The 21615-nt window shown below is 39.0% G+C and overlaps 1 protein-coding gene across 2 annotated transcripts in view; it reads right to left on the bottom strand.

Annotated features, from left to right (window-relative positions):
• Positions 1 to 21615, bottom strand: part of LOC130363207 (epoxide hydrolase 1-like) — a 58021-nt gene that overhangs the window by 15073 nt on the left and 21333 nt on the right. For both annotated transcript variants that reach the window (XM_056568678.1, XM_056568679.1), the window contains exon 6: positions 11581 to 11710. In XM_056568678.1, the coding sequence (XP_056424653.1) occupies positions 11581 to 11710 (130 nt within the window). The remainder of the gene's footprint in view (positions 1 to 11580; positions 11711 to 21615) is intronic.

Below are 21615 nucleotides of genomic sequence, written 5' to 3'. Positions count from 1 at the left end.
GTAAGGCTGCACACACACACAATACAGATGTAAGGCTGCACACACACAGTACAGGTGTAAGGCTACACACACAGTACAGATGTAAGGCTGCGCACACACAGTACAGATGTAAGGCTGCACACACACACAGTACAGGTGTAAGGCTGCACACACACACAGTACAGATGTAAGGCTGCGCACACACACAGTACAGATGTAAGGCCGCACACACACAGTACAGATGTAAGGCTGCACACACAGTACAGATGTAAGGCTGCACACACACAGTACAGATGTAAGGCTGCGCACACACAGTACAGATGTAAGGCTGCACACACACAGTACAGATGTAAGGCTGCGCACACACAGTACAGATGTAAGGCTGCACACACACACAGTACAGATGTAAGGCTGCACACACACACAGTACAGGTGTAAGGCTGGGCACACACAGTACAGATGTAAGGCTGCACACACAGTACAGATGTAAGGCTGGGCACACACACAGTACAGATGTAAGGCTGGGCACACACACAGTACAGGTGTAAGGCTGCACACACACACAGTACAGGTGTAAGGCTGCGCACACACACAGTACAGGTGTAAGGCTGTGCACACACACAGTACAGGTGTAAGGCTGCGCACACACAGTACAGGTGTAAGGCTGCACACACACAGTACAGATGTAAAGCTGCACACACACAGTACAGATGTAAGGCTGCACACACACACAGTACAGATGTAAGGCTGGGCACACACACAGTACAGATGTAAGGCTGGGCACACACACAGTACAGGTGTAAGGCTGCACACACACACAGTACAGGTGTAAGGCTGCGCACACACACAGTACAGGTGTAAGGCTGTGCACACACACAGTACAGGTGTAAGGCTGCGCACACACAGTACAGGTGTAAGGCTGCACACACACAGTACAGATGTAAAGCTGCACACACACAGTACAGATGTAAGGCTGCACACACACACACACAGTACAGATGTAAGGCTGCACACACACACACACACAGTACAGATGTAAGGCTGCACACACACACACAGTACAGATGTAAGGCTGCACACACACAGTACAGATGTAAGGCTGCGCACACACACAGTACAGATGTAAGGCTGCGCACACACAGTACAGATGTAAGGCTGCACACACACACAGTACAGATGTAAGGCTGCACACACACACAGTACAGATGTAAGGCTGCACATACACAGTACAGATGTAAGGCTGCACACACACAGTACAGATGTAAGGCTGCACACACACACAGTACAGATGTAAGGCTGCGCACACACACACAGTACAGATGTAAGGCTGCACACACACACAGTACAGATGTAAGGCTGCGCACACACACACAGTACAGATGTAAGGCTGCGCACACACACAGTACAGATGTAAGGCTGCACACACAGTACAGATGTAAGGCTGCACACACACAGTACAGATGTAAGGCTGCACACACAGTACAGATGTAAGGCTGCACACACAGTACAGATGTAAGGCTGCACACACAGTACAGATGTAAGGCTGCACACACACACAGTACAGATGTAAGGCTGCACACACAGTACAGATGTAAGGCTGCACACACACAGTACAGATGTAAGGCTGCACACACACACAGTACAGATGTAAGGCTGCACACACACACAGTACAGATGTAAGGCTGCACACACACAGTACAGATGTAAGGCTGCACACACACACAGTACAGATGTAAGGCTGCACACACAGTACAGATGTAAGGCTGCGCACACACACAGTACAGATGTAAGGCTGGGCACACACACAGTACAGATGTAAGGCTGCGCACACACACAGTACAGATGTAAGGCTGCACACACACAGTACAGATGTAAGGCTGCGCACACACACAGTAGAGGTGTAAGGCTGCACACACACAGTACAGGTGTAAGGCTGCACACACACAGTACAGGTGTAAGGCTGCACACACACAGTACAGGTGTAAGGCTGCACACACACAGTACAGATGTAAGGCTGCACACACACAATACAGGTGTAAGGCTGCACACACACAGTATAGATGTAAGGCTGCACACACACAGTACAGATGTAAAGCTGCACACACAGTACAGATGTAAGGCTGCACACACAGTACAGATGTAAGGCTGCACACACAGTACAGATGTAAGGCTGCACACACACAGTACAGATGTAAGGCTGCACACACACACAGTACAGATGTAAAGCTGCACACACAGTACAGATGTAAGGCTGCACACACACAGTACAGATGTAAGGCTGCACACACACAGTACAGATGTAAGGCTGCACACACACAGTACAAATGTAAGGCTGCGCACACACAGTACAGATGTAAGGCTGCACACACAGTACAGATGTAAGGCTGCACACACACAGTACAGATGTAAGGCTGCACACACACAGTACAGATGTAAGGCTGCACACACACACAGTACAGATGTAAGGCTGCACACACACAGTACAGATGTAAGGCTGCACACACACAGTACAGATGTAAGGCTGTGCACACACACAGTACAGATGCAAGGCTGCACACATACACACACAGTACAGATGTAAGGCTGCACACATACACACACAGTACAGATGTAAGGCTGCACACACACACAGTACAGGTGTAAGGCTGCACACACACACACAGTACAGATGTAAGGCTGCACACACACACAGTACAGATGTAAGGCTGCACACACACAGTACAGATGTAAGGCTGCACACACAGTACAGATGTAAGGCTGGGCACACACACAGTACAGAGGTAGGGCTGCACACACACAGTACAGGTGTAAGGCTGGGCACACACACAGTACAGGTGTAAGGCTGGGCACACACAGTACAGATGTAAGGCTGCACACACAGTACAGATGTAAGGCTGCACACACACAGTACAGATGTAAGGCTGCACACACACACAGTACAGATGTAAAGCTGCACACACAGTACAGATGTAAGGCTGCACACACACAGTACAGATGTAAGGCTGCACACACACAGTACAGATGTAAGGCTGCACACACACAGTACAAATGTAAGGCTGCGCACACACAGTACAGATGTAAGGCTGCACACACAGTACAGATGTAAGGCTGCACACACAGTACAGATGTAAGGCTGCACACACACAGTACAGATGTAAGGCTGCACACACACACAGTACAGATGTAAGGCTGCACACACACAGTACAGATGTAAGGCTGCACACACACAGTACAGATGTAAGGCTGCACACACACACAGTACAGATGTAAGGCTGCACACACACAGTACAGATGTAAGGCTGCACACACACAGTACAGATGTAAGGCTGTGCACACACACAGTACAGATGCAAGGCTGCACACATACACACACAGTACAGATGTAAGGCTGCACACATACACACACAGTACAGATGTAAGGCTGCACACACACACAGTACAGATGTAAGGCTGCACACACACAGTACAGATGTAAGGCTGCACACACAGTACAGATGTAAGGCTGGGCACACACACAGTACAGATGTAGGGCTGCACACACACAGTACAGGTGTAAGGCTGGGCACACACACAGTACAGGTGTAAGGCTGGGCACACACACAGTACAGGTGTAAGGCTGCACACACAGTACAGGTGTAAGGCTGCGCACACACACAGTACAGATGTAAGGCTGCACACACAGTACAGATGTAAGGCTGCACACACACACACAGTACAGATGTAAGGCTGCACACACACAGTACAGATGTAAGGCTGCACACACAGTACAGATGTAAGGCTGCACACACACACACAGTACAGATGTAAGGCTGCACACACACAGTACAGATGTAAGGCTGCACACACAGTACAGATGTAAGGCTGCACACACACAGTACAGATGTAAGGCTGCACACACACAGTACAGATGTAAGGCTGCACACACACAGTACAGATGTAAGGCTGCGCACACACACAGTACAGATGTAAGGCTGCGCACACACACAGTACAGATGTAAGGCTGCGCACACACACAGTACAGATGTAAGGCTGCGCACACACACAGTACAGATGTAAGGCTGCACACACACAGTACAGATGTAAGGCTGCACACACACAGTACAGATGTAAGGCTGCACACACACACAATACAGATGTAAGGCTGCACACACACAGTACAGGTGTAAGGCTACACACACAGTACAGATGTAAGGCTGCGCACACACAGTACAGATGTAAGGCTGCACACACACACAGTACAGGTGTAAGGCTGCACACACACACAGTACAGATGTAAGGCTGCGCACACACACAGTACAGATGTAAGGCCGCACACACACAGTACAGATGTAAGGCTGCACACACAGTACAGATGTAAGGCTGCACACACACAGTACAGATGTAAGGCTGCGCACACACAGTACAGATGTAAGGCTGCACACACACAGTACAGATGTAAGGCTGCGCACACACAGTACAGATGTAAGGCTGCACACACACACAGTACAGATGTAAGGCTGCACACACACACAGTACAGGTGTAAGGCTGGGCACACACAGTACAGATGTAAGGCTGCACACACAGTACAGATGTAAGGCTGGGCACACACACAGTACAGATGTAAGGCTGGGCACACACACAGTACAGGTGTAAGGCTGCACACACACACAGTACAGGTGTAAGGCTGCGCACACACACAGTACAGGTGTAAGGCTGTGCACACACACAGTACAGGTGTAAGGCTGCGCACACACAGTACAGGTGTAAGGCTGCACACACACAGTACAGATGTAAAGCTGCACACACACAGTACAGATGTAAGGCTGCACACACACACAGTACAGATGTAAGGCTGGGCACACACACAGTACAGATGTAAGGCTGGGCACACACACAGTACAGGTGTAAGGCTGCACACACACACAGTACAGGTGTAAGGCTGCGCACACACACAGTACAGGTGTAAGGCTGTGCACACACACAGTACAGGTGTAAGGCTGCGCACACACAGTACAGGTGTAAGGCTGCACACACACAGTACAGATGTAAAGCTGCACACACACAGTACAGATGTAAGGCTGCACACACACACACACAGTACAGATGTAAGGCTGCACACACACACACACACAGTACAGATGTAAGGCTGCACACACACACACAGTACAGATGTAAGGCTGCACACACACAGTACAGATGTAAGGCTGCGCACACACACAGTACAGATGTAAGGCTGCGCACACACAGTACAGATGTAAGGCTGCACACACACACAGTACAGATGTAAGGCTGCACACACACACAGTACAGATGTAAGGCTGCACATACACAGTACAGATGTAAGGCTGCACACACACAGTACAGATGTAAGGCTGCACACACACACAGTACAGATGTAAGGCTGCGCACACACACACAGTACAGATGTAAGGCTGCACACACACACAGTACAGATGTAAGGCTGCGCACACACACACAGTACAGATGTAAGGCTGCGCACACACACAGTACAGATGTAAGGCTGCGCACACACACAGTATAGGTGTAAGGCTGCACACACACAGTACAGATTTAAGGCTGCGCACACACACAGTACAGATGTAAGGCTGCGCACACACAGTACAGATGTAAGGCTGCGCACACACAGTACAGATGTAAGGCTGCACACACACAGTACAGATGTAAGGCTGCACACACACAGTACAGGTGTAAGGCTGCACACACACAGTACAGGTGTAAGGCTGCACACACACAGTACAGATGTAAGGCTGCACACACAGTACAGATGTAAGGCTGGGCACACAGTACAGATGTAAGGCTGCACACACAGTACAGATGTAAGGCTGCACACACAGTACAGATGTAAAGCTGCACACACAGTACAGATGTAAGGCTGCACACACACAGTACAGATGTAAGGCTGCACACACACAGTACAGATGTAAGGCTGCGCACACACACAGTACAGATGTAAGGCTGCGCACACACACAGTACAGATGTAAGGCTGCGCACACACACAGTACAGATGTAAGGCTGCGCACACACACAGTACAGATGTAAGGCTGCACACACACAGTACAGATGTAAGGCTGCACACACACACAATACAGATGTAAGGCTGCACACACACAGTACAGGTGTAAGGCTACACACACAGTACAGATGTAAGGCTGCGCACACACAGTACAGATGTAAGGCTGCACACACACACAGTACAGGTGTAAGGCTGCACACACACACAGTACAGATGTAAGGCTGCGCACACACACAGTACAGATGTAAGGCCGCACACACACAGTACAGATGTAAGGCTGCACACACAGTACAGATGTAAGGCTGCACACACACAGTACAGATGTAAGGCTGCGCACACACAGTACAGATGTAAGGCTGCACACACACAGTACAGATGTAAGGCTGCGCACACACAGTACAGATGTAAGGCTGCACACACACACAGTACAGATGTAAGGCTGCACACACACACAGTACAGGTGTAAGGCTGGGCACACACAGTACAGATGTAAGGCTGCACACACAGTACAGATGTAAGGCTGGGCACACACACAGTACAGGTGTAAGGCTGCACACACACACAGTACAGGTGTAAGGCTGCGCACACACACAGTACAGGTGTAAGGCTGTGCACACACACAGTACAGGTGTAAGGCTGCGCACACACAGTACAGGTGTAAGGCTGCACACACACAGTACAGATGTAAAGCTGCACACACACAGTACAGATGTAAGGCTGCACACACACACAGTACAGATGTAAGGCTGGGCACACACACAGTACAGATGTAAGGCTGGGCACACACACAGTACAGGTGTAAGGCTGCACACACACACAGTACAGGTGTAAGGCTGCGCACACACACAGTACAGGTGTAAGGCTGTGCACACACACAGTACAGGTGTAAGGCTGCACACACAGTACAGGTGTAAGGCTGCACACACAGTACAGGTGTAAGGCTGTGCACACACACAGTACAGGTGTAAGGCTGCACACACAGTACAGGTGTAAGGCTGCACACACACACAGTACAGGTGTAAGGCTGCGCACACACACAGTACAGGTGTAAGGCTGTGCACACACACAGTACAGGTGTAAGGCTGCGCACACACAGTACAGGTGTAAGGCTGCACACACACAGTACAGATGTAAAGCTGCACACACACAGTACAGATGTAAGGCTGCACACACACACACACAGTACAGATGTAAGGCTGCACACACACACACACACAGTACAGATGTAAGGCTGCACACACACACACAGTACAGATGTAAGGCTGCACACACACAGTACAGATGTAAGGCTGCGCACACACACAGTACAGATGTAAGGCTGCGCACACACAGTACAGATGTAAGGCTGCACATACACAGTACAGATGTAAGGCTGCACACACACAGTACAGATGTAAGGCTGCACACACACACAGTACAGATGTAAGGCTGCGCACACACACACAGTACAGATGTAAGGCTGCACACACACACAGTACAGATGTAAGGCTGCGCACACACACACAGTACAGATGTAAGGCTGCGCACACACAGTACAGATGTAAGACTGGGCACACACAGTACAGATGTAAGGCTGCGCACACACACACAGTACAGATGTAAGGCTGCGCACACACAGTACAGATGTAAGGCTGCACACACACACACAGTACAGATGTAAGGCTGCACACACACACACAGTACAGATTTAAGGCTGCACACACACACAGTACAGGTGTAAGGCTGCACACACACACAGTACAGATGTAAGGCTGCGCACACACAGTACAGATGTAAGGCTGCGCACACACAGTACAGATGTAAGGCTGCGCACACACACAGTACAGATGTAAGGCTGCGCACACACACAGTATAGGTGTAAGGCTGCACACACACAGTACAGATTTAAGGCTGCGCACACACACAGTACAGATGTAAGGCTGCGCACACACAGTACAGATGTAAGGCTGCGTACACACAGTACAGATGTAAGGCTGCACACACACAGTACAGATGTAAGGCTGCACACACACAGTACAGATGTAAGGCTGCACACACACAGTACAGGTGTAAGGCTGCACACACACACAGTACAGATGTAAGGCTGCACACACACAGTACAGATGTAAGGCTGCACACACAGTACAGATGTAAGGCTGGGCACACAGTACAGATGTAAGGCTGCACACACAGTACAGATGTAAGGCTGCACACACAGTACAGATGTAAAGCTGCACACACACACAGTACAGATGTAAGGCTGCACACACACAGTACAGATGTAAGGCTGCACACACACACACAGTACAGATGTAAGGCTGCACACACACAGTATAGGTGTAAGGCTGCACACACAGTACAGATGAAAGGCTGCACACACACACACAGTACAGATGTAAGGCTGCACACACAGTACAGATGTAAGGCTGCACACACACAGTACAGATGTAAGGCTGCACACACAGTACAGATGAAAGGCTGCACACACACACACAGTACAGATGTAAGGCTGCGCACACACACAGTATAGATGTAAGGGTTCACACACACAGTACAGATGTAAGGCTGCACACACACAGTACAGATGTAAGGCTGCACACACACAGTACAGATGTAAGGCTGGGCACACACACAGTACAGATGTAAGGCTGCACACACACACACAGTACAGATGTAAGGCTGCGCACACACACAGTACAGATGTAAGGCTGCGCACACACACAGTACAGGTGTAAGGCTGCACACACAGTACAGGTGTAAGGCTGCACACACAGTACAGATGTAAGGCTGCACACACACAGTACAGATGTAAGGCTGCACACACAGTACAGATGTAAGGCTGTGCACACACAGTACAGATGTAAGGCTGCACACACAGTACAGATGTAAGGCTGCACACACAGTACAGATGTAAGGCTGCACACACAGTACAGATGTAAGGCTGCACACACACACAGTACAGATGTAAGGCTGCACACACAGTACAGATGTAAGGCTGCACACACAGTACAGATGTAAGGCTGCACACACAGTACAGATGTAAGGCTGCACACACACACACAGTACAGATGTAAGGCTGCACACACACAGTACAGATGTAAGGCTGCACACACACACACAGTACAGATGTAAGGCTGCACACACACAGTACAGATGTAAGGCTGCACACACACACAGTACAGATGTAAGGCTGCACACACAGTACAGGTGTAAGGCTGCACACACACACAGTACAGGTGTAAGGCTGCGCACACACACAGTACAGGTGTAAGGCTGTGCACACACACAGTACAGGTGTAAGGCTGCACACACACAGTACAGATGTAAGGCTGCACACACACACAGTACAGATGTAAGGCTGCACACACACACAGTACAGATGTAAGGCTGCACACACACACACACACACAGTACAGATGTAAGGCTGCGCACACACACAGTACAGATGTAAGGCTGCACACACACACACACAGTACAGATGTAAGGCTGCACACACAGTACAGATGTAAGGCTGCACACACACACAGAACAGATGTAAGGCTGCACACACACACAGTACAGATGTAAGGCTGCACACACACACAGTACAGATGTAAGGCTGCGCACACAGTACAGATGTAAGGCTGCACACACACAGTACAGATGTAAGGCTGCACACACAGTACAGATGTAAGGCTGCACACACACACAGTACAGATGTAAGGCTGCACACACACAGTACAGGTGTAAGGCTGCGCACACACACAGTACAGATGTAAGGCTGCGCACACACAGTACAGGTGTAAGGCTGCGCACACACACAGTACAGATGTAAGGCTGCACACACACAGTACAGATGTAAGGCTGCGCACACACACAGTACAGATGTAAGGCTGCACACACAGTACAGATGTAAGGCTGCACACACACAGTACAGATGTAAGGCTGCACACACACAGTACAGATGTAAGGCTGCACACACACAGTACAGATGTAAGGCTGCACACACACACAGTACAGATGTAAGGCTGCACACACACAGTACAGATGTAAGGCTGCACACACACAGTACAGATGTAAGGCTGCACACACACACAGTACAGATGTAAGGCTGCACACACACAGTACAGATGTAAGGCTGCGCACACACACAGTACAGATGTAAGGCTGCACACACAGTACAGATGTAAGGCTGCACACACAGTACAGATGTAAGGCTGCGCACACACACAGTACAGATGTAAGGCTGCGCACACACACAGTACAGATGTAAGGCTGGGCAAACACAGTACAGATGTAAGGCTGCGCACACACACACAGTACAGATGTAAGGCTGCACACACACAGTACAGATGTAAGGCTGCGCACACACAGTAGAGATGTAAGGCTGCACACACACAGTACAGATGTAAGGCTGCACACACACAGTACAGATGTAAGGCTGCACACACAGTACAGATGTAAGGCTGCACACACACACAGTACAGATGTAAGGCTGCACACACACAGTACAGATGTAAGGCTGCGCACACACACAGTACAGATGTAAGGCTGGGCAAACACAGTACAGATGTAAGGCTGCGCACACACACAGTACAGATGTAAGGCTGCACACACACAGTACAGATGTAAGGCTGCGCACACACAGTAGAGATGTAACTGCGCACACACAGTAGAGATGTAAGGCTGCACACACAGTACAGGTGTAAGGCTGCACACACAGTACAGATGTAAGGCTGCACACACACACAGTACAGGTGTAAGGCTGCACACACAGTACAGGTGTAAGGCTGCACACACAGTACAGGTGTAAGGCTGCACACACAGTACAGATGTAAGGCTGCACACACAGTACAGGTGTAAGGCTGCTCAAAGATAAATGTCTGAATGTTCCTCTTCTATATGCATGAATATTTGTCTGAGCATACATGTCTTTTTAATAGAGAGAAGTAAGCTGCTTCCAGACCCCTCTGTCCCCTTCTCTAGACCCCTCTGTCCTCCTTCAGACCTCACTGTCCTCTTCATCCAAATTCCTCTATTCTCCTCCTACAAACACCTCTATCCCCATCCAGACCCCTCTATTCCCTCTTGACTCCTCTGTCCTCTCTTCTAGGCCCCCCTGTCATTCTCCAGACTCCTCTGTCCTCCTCTAGACCCCTCTGTCTTCTCAAAACTCCTCTGTATCCCTCTCCATACCCCTCAAGACTTATCTGTCCTCCTCCAGACTCCTCTGTCCTCTCTTCCAGACTCCTCTGTCCTCCTCTAGACTCCTCTGTCTCCTTCCCCATACCCCTCTAGACTCATCTGTCCTCCTCCAGACTCCCCTTTCCTCTTCCAGACTCCTCTGTATCCTCCAGACTCCTCTGTCCTCTTCCAGACTCCTCTGCCCTCCTCCTCTAGATTCCTTTGTCCTCCTCCAGACTTCTATAGCCCTTTCTCCTCCCTATTTCTTTGTCCCCTCCAGATCCCAGAGACCCCTCTAACCCATCGGTCCACTACAGACTCCCTTTGTGGTGTCATGTCTCTCGTAGGAAGGAATGGCCATGTGTAGATTCTCTTAGCTTAGTCAACACTGAGTGATGGTACTACAACTCCCAGAGGAGGAGGAGGCACTGTTCAGTGACTTACTCCGGCTTCATCTGTGACAAGGTTGTGGTGATCAGACTCCCCCAGTCTCCTCCCTGCAGGTAAAACTCGCTAAATCCCAGTCTGAGCATCAGCTTGTAGAAGATACGGGCGACCGCATTGGCGTTAAAACCTGAGAGTGATGTCACAAGTTACGGAATCATAAACACTGAACAATAATTATAAACTGCAATATAAAATATACTGGATGATGTAATAGATCGAATATATCATATAGTGTACTCAAATTCCATACGATATAATATAATATTAGTGTAATATAATACAGAAAATGGCATATTATAAGATGTAAATAAATAACCCTTCAAAAGAAATGACCCAAGACCTACACATAAAGCTCAGGATACAGGATAGAGAATGTAAAGAATATGTAAAACACTAAAAATATATCATAATAAATGAAAATACAAATAAGAATGGGGAGTTATACTGGATTCATGAATCGGTGGACGGGTGTTGTATGAAATGGTGCAGAATGACAATGTATTGTAAATATATTCCATAAGAAATTAAATCTAGGGCACCCAGGTCAGATCTTCCATCTTCTTTATTCCAGATGGACAGGAACAAGCAACGGTGGGGGTAGCTCTGCTGGACGATGGTTGCCATCTCTCGCTATGAACAGCCCTTCAGCTGAAACGCCGTTCATAGTGCGAAACCGCAACCTCAAGGAGTCAGCTGAAGCGCTGTTCATAGTGCGAAAACCGCAACCTCAAGGGGTCAGCTGAAGCACTGTTCATAGCGCGAAACCGCAACCTCAAGGGGTCAGCTGAAGCGCTGTTCATAGTGCGAAACCGCATCAAGGGAGTAGCTGAAGTGCTGTTCGTAGTGCGAAACCGCAACCTCAAGGGGTCAGCTGAAGCGCTGTTCATATCGCCAAACAACAACCTCAAGGGGTCAGCTGAAGCGCTGTTAATAGTGCCAAACAACAACCTCAAGGGGTCAGCTGAAGCGCTGTTCATAGCGATAAACCATAACCTCAAGGGGTCAGCTGAAGCGCTGTTCATAGCGGGAAACAGCAACTGTCGCCCGGTGGAGCTACCCCCGCCGTTGTTTGTTCCGGTCCTTTGTGAGCACGGATGTCTATTTTGTATACTTTGGAATAAAGAAGATGATCTGACGTGGGTGAGTGCCCTGGTTTTCATTTCTTATGGAATACATTATGCATGGACTGTACTTTTACCAGTGAGCACCACCAGTCAGTGAACTTCTGCCATAAAGGGTTAATCTTCTGCCTAAGTGGGCGTACACTATGTCTCAGTAGGGAGGACTTCTTGTAACAATGTAATGTAAATGGTGTCTTCTTAGTAGCAAAACTTAGACAATTCTTTAACCAGTAACATTCTTCTTAATTTACCCTTCATTGGACACCATTGTGTTAAAATCCCTTTTTATGGGTTTTCGGAGTTTTTAGGACTGATATTTCCCTTTTTTTATTTAGTTGTACTTTGTCTTTACTGGTCGCGTATTTGTGTCATGTATCAGTTTACCTCACACTTAGGTCTTGTGAGCTGCACGTACCACTTTGTATTTCTAATAATAAAGACAATACCTGAATTACAGGGCTAAAGTTTTTAGTCAATACCAATGAAACCCAGTGCAAGGTATGAGGTAAAATAATCCATGTACAACTCAAAAGCGTCCCAACGTGCTTCACCCATATGGTGCCAGGATCATCAGAGGACAGAAACTGGGGTCAATAATTAAAAAAACAAAAACTGATGATCATGGCCCAGAATGACAATGACCAGAAATTAAGGACCATAAAAAGACAAGGTGATAATAACCAGGTCCATAATTGATGATGATCTTTGGCTTCGGGTGGGTAGCAGTAAGTGGCTCTATTATCGACCTGCTAATTATCACCTTGTCCTTTTTATGGTCCTTAATTTATGGTCATTGTCATATTCTGGGCCATGATCATCAGTTGCTCTTTTTAAATTATTATCCCCAGTTCCTGTCCCCTGATAATCCCGGCACCATGCAGGTGAAACACGTTGGGATGCTTTTAAGTTGTACATGGTTTCCTTTATCTTGTACCTTGCACTGGGGTTTCATTGATATGTAACACTTTAGCCTCATGTTTCTGGTATTTTCTTTATCATATATTCCTGTATCCTTATTAGGTATAGGTCTTGAACCATTGCTCGCTTTTAAAATATTAATTTTTGACCATTATTTCCTTGTACTAAATTTGCATATTTAAGTATTTATAAATAAAAGCTACATTTATTGCACCATGCTACAGTGGATTTGTTGTTTGATGGGCAATATCTCAGCTGTCATCCCCCTAGGTGTTTTTTTCTGGAATATAATCCACTTTGTATATGTAATATAATGTAATATACTGTATGATATAATATAATCTACTGTATAATATATCTTCAGTATAATATAGTGTAATATAATCCACTGTATAATATATATCTTCAGTATAATATATCTTCAGTATATGATAGTGTAATATAATCCACAGTATAATATATATCTTCAATATAATATAGTGTAATATAATCCACTGTATAATATATATCTTCAGTATAATATAGTGTAATATAATCCACTGTATAATATATCTTCAGTATAATATAGTGTAATATAATCCACTGTATAATATATATCTTCAGTATAATATATCTTCAGTATATGATAGTGTAATATAATCCACAGTATAATATATATCTTCAATATAATATAGTGTAATATAATCCACCGTATAATATATATCTTCAGTATAATATAGTGTAATATAATCCACTGTATAATATATATCTTCAGTATAATATAGTGTAATATAATCCACTGTATAATATATCTTCAGTATAATATAGTGTAATATAATCCACTGTATAATATATATCTTCAGTATAATATATCTTCAGTATATGATAGTGTAATATAATCCACAGTATAATATATATCTTCAATATAATATAGTGTAATATAATCCACTGTATAATATATATCTTCAGTATAATATAGTATAATATAATCCACTGTATAATATATATCTTCAGTATTATATAGTGTAATATAATCCACTGTATAATATATATCTTCAGTATAATATAGTGTAACATAATCCACTGTATAATATATATCTTCAGTATAATATAGAGTAATATAATCCACTGTATAATATATATCTTCAGTATAATATAGTATAATATAATCCACTGTATAATATATATCTTCAGTATTATATAGTGTAATATAATCCACTGTATAATATATATCTTCAGTATAATATAGTGTAACATAATCCACTGTATAATATATATCTTCAGTATAATATAATGTAATATAATCCACTGGAAAGCACGCCACGGAGATATGTGCTCACATGCACAATAGGAAGTGAGGTTAGTGGTAGCACCTGTGTGTTAACTACGGGCTATGCTACAATTGGAGTATATAGATGCCGATCATAATACTGAGGATCCCATTGGTTAGGGCAGGATATAAAGGTTACAGACTCTCTCAGGTTAGTCACGCCCCCTGAAGAAGCGGCATAACAGCGAAACGATCATTGGGGTTCAGGTGTAGGTATGGTTTGGCACCCTTTATTGCATATTTTTGGCAGGCATCACCCTTGTATCCTACCAGCTATTGTGGCATTTATTCCTTATATTTGCATATTTTGATGTATTTGTGTCCTACCATTGTCCTATATCTTTGTATGTCCACAGTGCCTATTTATTCTTTTTTTCAAATTTTAATATCTAAAAAAAAAAAAAATTTATCACTAAATTGTATTAATAAAGTTGATTTTGTATATTCTATTATCTTGCTGTTTATTCTGTGGTATGGTTCTCTTTTTGGTGTTATAATTACAATCACATACCTTTACCTACTATATATGTAGGGTTATATTTACCTTTGGTGACATCTTCAGTATAATATAGTGTAATATAATCCACTGTATAATATATCTTCAGTATAATATAGTGTAATATAATCCACTGTATAATATATCTTCAGTATAATATAGTGTAATATAATCCACTGTATAATATATCTTCAGTATTATATAGTGTAATATAATCCACTGTATAATATATATCTTCAGTATAATATAGTGTAATATAATCCACTGTATAATATATATCTTCAGTATTATATAGTGTAATATAATCCACTGTATAATATATATCTTCAGTATAATATAGTGTAATATAATCCACTGTATAATATATCTTCAGTATAATATAGTGTAATATAATCCACTGTATAATATATCTTCAGTATAATATAGTGTAATATAATCCACTGTATAATATATATCTTCAGTATAATATAGAGTAATATAATCCACTCTATAATATATATCTTCAGTATAATATAGAGTAATATAATCCACTGTATAATATAGAGTAATATAATCCACTGTATAATATATATCTTCAGTATAATATAGAGTAATATAATCCACTGTATAATATATCTTCAGTATAATATAGTGTAATATAATCCACTGTATAATATATCTTCAGTATAATATAGAGTAATATAATCCACTGTATAATATATATCTTCAGTATAATATAGAGTAATATAATCCACTGTATAATATATATCTTCAGTATAATATAGTGTAATATAATCCACTGTATAATATATCTTCAGTATAATATAATCCACTGTATAATATATCTTCAGTATAATATAGTATAATATAATCCACTGTATAATATATATCTTCAGTATAATATAGTGTAATATAATCTACTGTATAATATATCTTCAGTATAATATAGTGTAATATAATCCACTGTATAATATATCTTCAGTATAATATAGTGTAATATAATCCACTGTATAATATATCTTCAGTATAATATAGTGTAATATAATCCACTGTATAATATATATCTTCAGTATAATATAGTGTAATATAATCCACTGTATAATATATATCTTCAGTATAATATAGTGTAATATAATCCACTGTATAATATATCTTCAGTATAATATAGTGTAATATAATCCACTGTATAATATATATCTTCAGTATAATATAGTGTAATATAATCCACTGTATAATATATATCTTCAGTATAATATAATCCACTGTATAATATATATCTTCAGTATAATATAGTGTAATATAATCCACTGTATAATATATATCTTCAGTATAATATAGTGTAATATAATCCACTGTATAATATATATCTTCAGTATAATATAATTCACTGTATAAATATATCTTCAGTATAATATAGTGTAATATAATCCACTGTATAATACATATCTTCAGTATAATATAGAGTAATATAATCCACTGTATAATATATATCTTCAGTATAATATAGAGTAATATAATCCACTGTATAATATATATCTTCAGTATAATATAGAGTAATATAATCCACTGTATAATATATCTTCAGTATAATATAGTGTAATATAATATATATCTTCAGTATAATATAGAGTAATATAATCCACTGTATAATATATATCTTCAGTATAATATAGAGTAATATAATCCACTGTATAATATATCTTCAGTATAATATAGAGTAATATAATCCACTGTAATATATATCTTCAGTATAATATAGTGTAATATAATCTACTGTATAATATATCTTCAGTATAATATAGTGTAATATAATCCACTGTATAATATGTATCTTCAGTATAATATAGTGTAATATAATTCACTGTATAATATATATCTTCAGTATAATATAGTGTAATATAATCCACTGTATAATATATCTTCAGTATAATATAGTATAATATAATCCACTGTATAATATATATCTTCAGTATAATATAGAGTAATATAATCCACTGTATAATATATCTTCAGTATAATATAGTATAATATAATCCACTGTATAATATATATCTTCAGTATAATATAGTGTAATATAATCCACTGTATAATATATATCTTCAGTATAATATAGTGTAATATAATCCACTGTATAATATATATCTTCAGTATAATATAGTGTAATATAATCCACTGTATAATATATATCTTCAGTATAATATAGTGTGATATAATCCACTGTATAATATATATCTTCAGTATAATATAGTGTAATATAATCTATTGTATAATATATATCTTCAGTATAATATAGTGTAATATAATCCACTGTATAATATATATCTTCAGTATAATATAGTGTAATATAATATATTGTATAATATATATCTTCAGTATAATATAGTGTAATATATCCACTGTATAATATATATCTTCAGTATAATATAGTGTAATATAATCCACTGTATAATATATATCTTCAGTATAATATAGTGTAATATAATCCACTGTATAATATATATCTTCAGTATAATATAGTGTAATATAATTCACTGTATAATATATATCTTCAGTATAATATAGTGTAATATAATCCACTGTATAATATATCTTCAGTATAATATAGTGTAATATAATCCACTGTATAATATATATCTTCAGTATAATATATCTTCAGTATAATATAGTATAATATAATCCACTGTATAATATATATCTTCAGTATAATGTAGTGTAATATAATCCACTGTATAATATATATCTTCAGTATAATATAGTGTAATATAATCTACTGTATAATATATCTTCAGTATAATATAGTGTAATATAATCCACTGTATAATATATATCTTCAGTATAATATAGTGTAATATAATCCACAGTATAATATATATCTTCAGTATAATATAGTATAATATAATCCACTGTATAATATATATCTTCAGTATAATATAGTGTAATATAATCCACTGTATAATATATCTTCAGTATAATATAGTGTAATATAATCCACTGTATAATATATCTTCAGTATAATATAGTGTAATATAATCCACTGTATAATATATATCTTCAGTATAATATAGTGTAATATAATCCACTGTATAATATATCTTCAGTATAATATAGTGTAATATAATCCACTGTATAATATATATCTTCAGTATAATATAGTGTAATATAATCCACTGTATAATATATATCTTCAGTATAATATAGTGTAATATAATCCACAGTATAATATATATCTTCAGTATAATATAGTGTAATGTAATCCACTGTATAATATATATCTTCAGTATAATATAGTGTAATGTAATCCACTGTATAATATATATCTTCAGTATAATATAGAGTAATATAATCCACTGTATAATATATCTTCAGTATAATATAGTGTAATATAATCCACTGTATAATATATATCTTCAGTATAATATAGTGTAATATAATCCACTGTATAATATATCTTCAGTATAATATAGTGTAATATAATCCACTGTATAATATATATCTTCAGTATAATATAGTGTAATATAATCCACTGTATAATATATATCTTCAGTATAATATAGTGTAATATAATCCACAGTATAATATATATCTTCAGTATAATATAGTGTAATGTAATCCACTGTATAATATATATCTTCAGTATAATATAGTGTAATGTAATCCACTGTATAATATATATCTTCAGTATAATATAGTGTAATGTAATCCACTGTATAATATATATCTTCAGTATAATATATCTTCAGTATAATATAGTATAATATAATCCACTGTATAATATATATCTTCAGTATAATGTAGTGTAATATAATCCACTGTATAATATATCTTCAGTATAATATAGTGTAATATAATCCACTGTATAATATATATCTTCAGTATAATATAGTGTAATATAATCCACAGTATAATATATATCTTCAGTATAATATAGTATAATATAATCCACTGTATAATATATATCTTCAGTATTATATAGTGTAATATAATCCACTGTATAATATATATCTTCAGTATAATATAGTGTAACATAATCCACTGTATAATATATATCTTCAGTATAATATAGAGTAATATAATCCACTGTATAATATATATCTTCAGTATAATATAGTATAATATAATCCACTGTATAATATATATCTTCAGTATTATATAGTGTAATATAATCCACTGTATAATATATATCTTCAGTATAATATAGTGTAACATAATCCACTGTATAATATATATCTTCAGTATAATATAATGTAATATAATCCACTGGAAAGCACGCCACGGAGATATGTGCTCACATGCACAATAGGAAGTGAGGTTAGTGGTAGCACCTGTGTGTTAACTACGGGCTATGCTACAATTGGAGTATATAGATGCCGATCATAATACTGAGGATCCCATTGGTTAGGGCAGGATATAAAGGTTACAGACTCTCTCAGGTTAGTCACGCCCCCTGAAGAAGCGGCATAACAGCGAAACGATCATTGGGGTTCAGGTGTAGGTATGGTTTGGCACCCTTTATTGCATATTTTTGGCAGGCATCACCCTTGTATCCTACCAGCTATTGTGGCATTTATTCCTTATATTTGCATATTTTGATGTATTTGTGTCCTACCATTGTCCTATATCTTTGTATGTCCACCAGTGCCTATTTATTCTTTTTTTCAAATTTTAATATCTAAAAAAAAAAAAAATTTTATCACTAAATTGTATTAATAAAGTTGATTTTGTATATTCTATTATCTTGCTGTTTATTCTGTGGTATGGTTCTCTTTTTGGTGTTATAATTACAATCACATACCTTTACCTACTATATATGTAGGGTTATATTTACCTTTGGTGACATCTTCAGTATAATATAGTGTAATATAATCCACTGTATAATATATCTTCAGTATAATATAGTGTAATATAATCCACTGTATAATATATCTTCAGTATAATATAGTGTAATATAATCCACTGTATAATATATCTTCAGTATTATATAGTGTAATATAATCCACTGTATAATATATATCTTCAGTATAATATAGTGTAATATAATCCACTGTATAATATATATCTTCAGTATTATATAGTGTAATATAATCCACTGTATAATATATATCTTCAGTATAATATAGTGTAATATAATCCACTGTATAATATATCTTCAGTATAATATAGTGTAATATAATCCACTGTATAATATATATCTTCAGTATAATATAGAGTAATATAATCCACTGTATAATATATATCTTCAGTATAATATAGAGTAATATAATCCACTGTATAATATAGAGTAATATAATCCACTGTATAATATATATCTTCAGTATAATATAGAGTAAAATAATCCACTGTATAATATATCTTCAGTATAATATAGTGTAATATAATCCACTGTATAATATATCTTCAGTATAATATAGAGTAATATAATCCACTGTATAATATATATCTTCAGTATAATATAGAGTAATATAATCCACTGTATAATATATATCTTCAGTATAATATAGTGTAATATAATCCACTGTATAATATATCTTCAGTATAATATAATCCACTGTATAATATATCTTCAGTATAATATAGTATAATATAATCCACTGTATAATATATATCTTCAGTATAATATAGTGTAATATAATCTACTGTATAATATATCTTCAGTATAATATAGTGTAATATAATCCACTGTATAATATATCTTCAGTATAATATAGTGTAATATAATCCACTGTATAATATATCTTCAGTATAATATAGTGTAATATAATCCACTGTATAATATATATCTTCAGTATAATATAGTGTAATATAATCCACTGTATAATATATATCTTCAGTATAATATAGTGTAATATAATCCACTGTATAATATATCTTCAGTATAATATAGTGTAATATAATCCACTGTATAATATATATCTTCAGTATAATATAGTGTAATATAATCCACTGTATAATATATATCTTCAGTATAATATAATCCACTGTATAATATATATCTTCAGTATAATATAGTGTAATATAATCCACTGTATAATATATATCTTCAGTATAATATAGTGTAATATAATCCACTGTATAATATATATCTTCAGTATAATATAATTCACTGTATAATATATCTTCAGTATAATATAGTGTAATATAATCCACTGTATAATATATATCTTCAGTATAATATAGAGTAATATAATCCACTGTATAATATATATCTTCAG

The sequence above is a fragment of the Hyla sarda genome, chromosome 3 (genome assembly GCF_029499605.1).
Source record: "Hyla sarda isolate aHylSar1 chromosome 3, aHylSar1.hap1, whole genome shotgun sequence".
Classification (NCBI taxonomy): domain Eukaryota; kingdom Metazoa; phylum Chordata; class Amphibia; order Anura; family Hylidae; genus Hyla; species Hyla sarda.
This window is presented reverse-complemented; position numbering and strand designations above follow the sequence as displayed.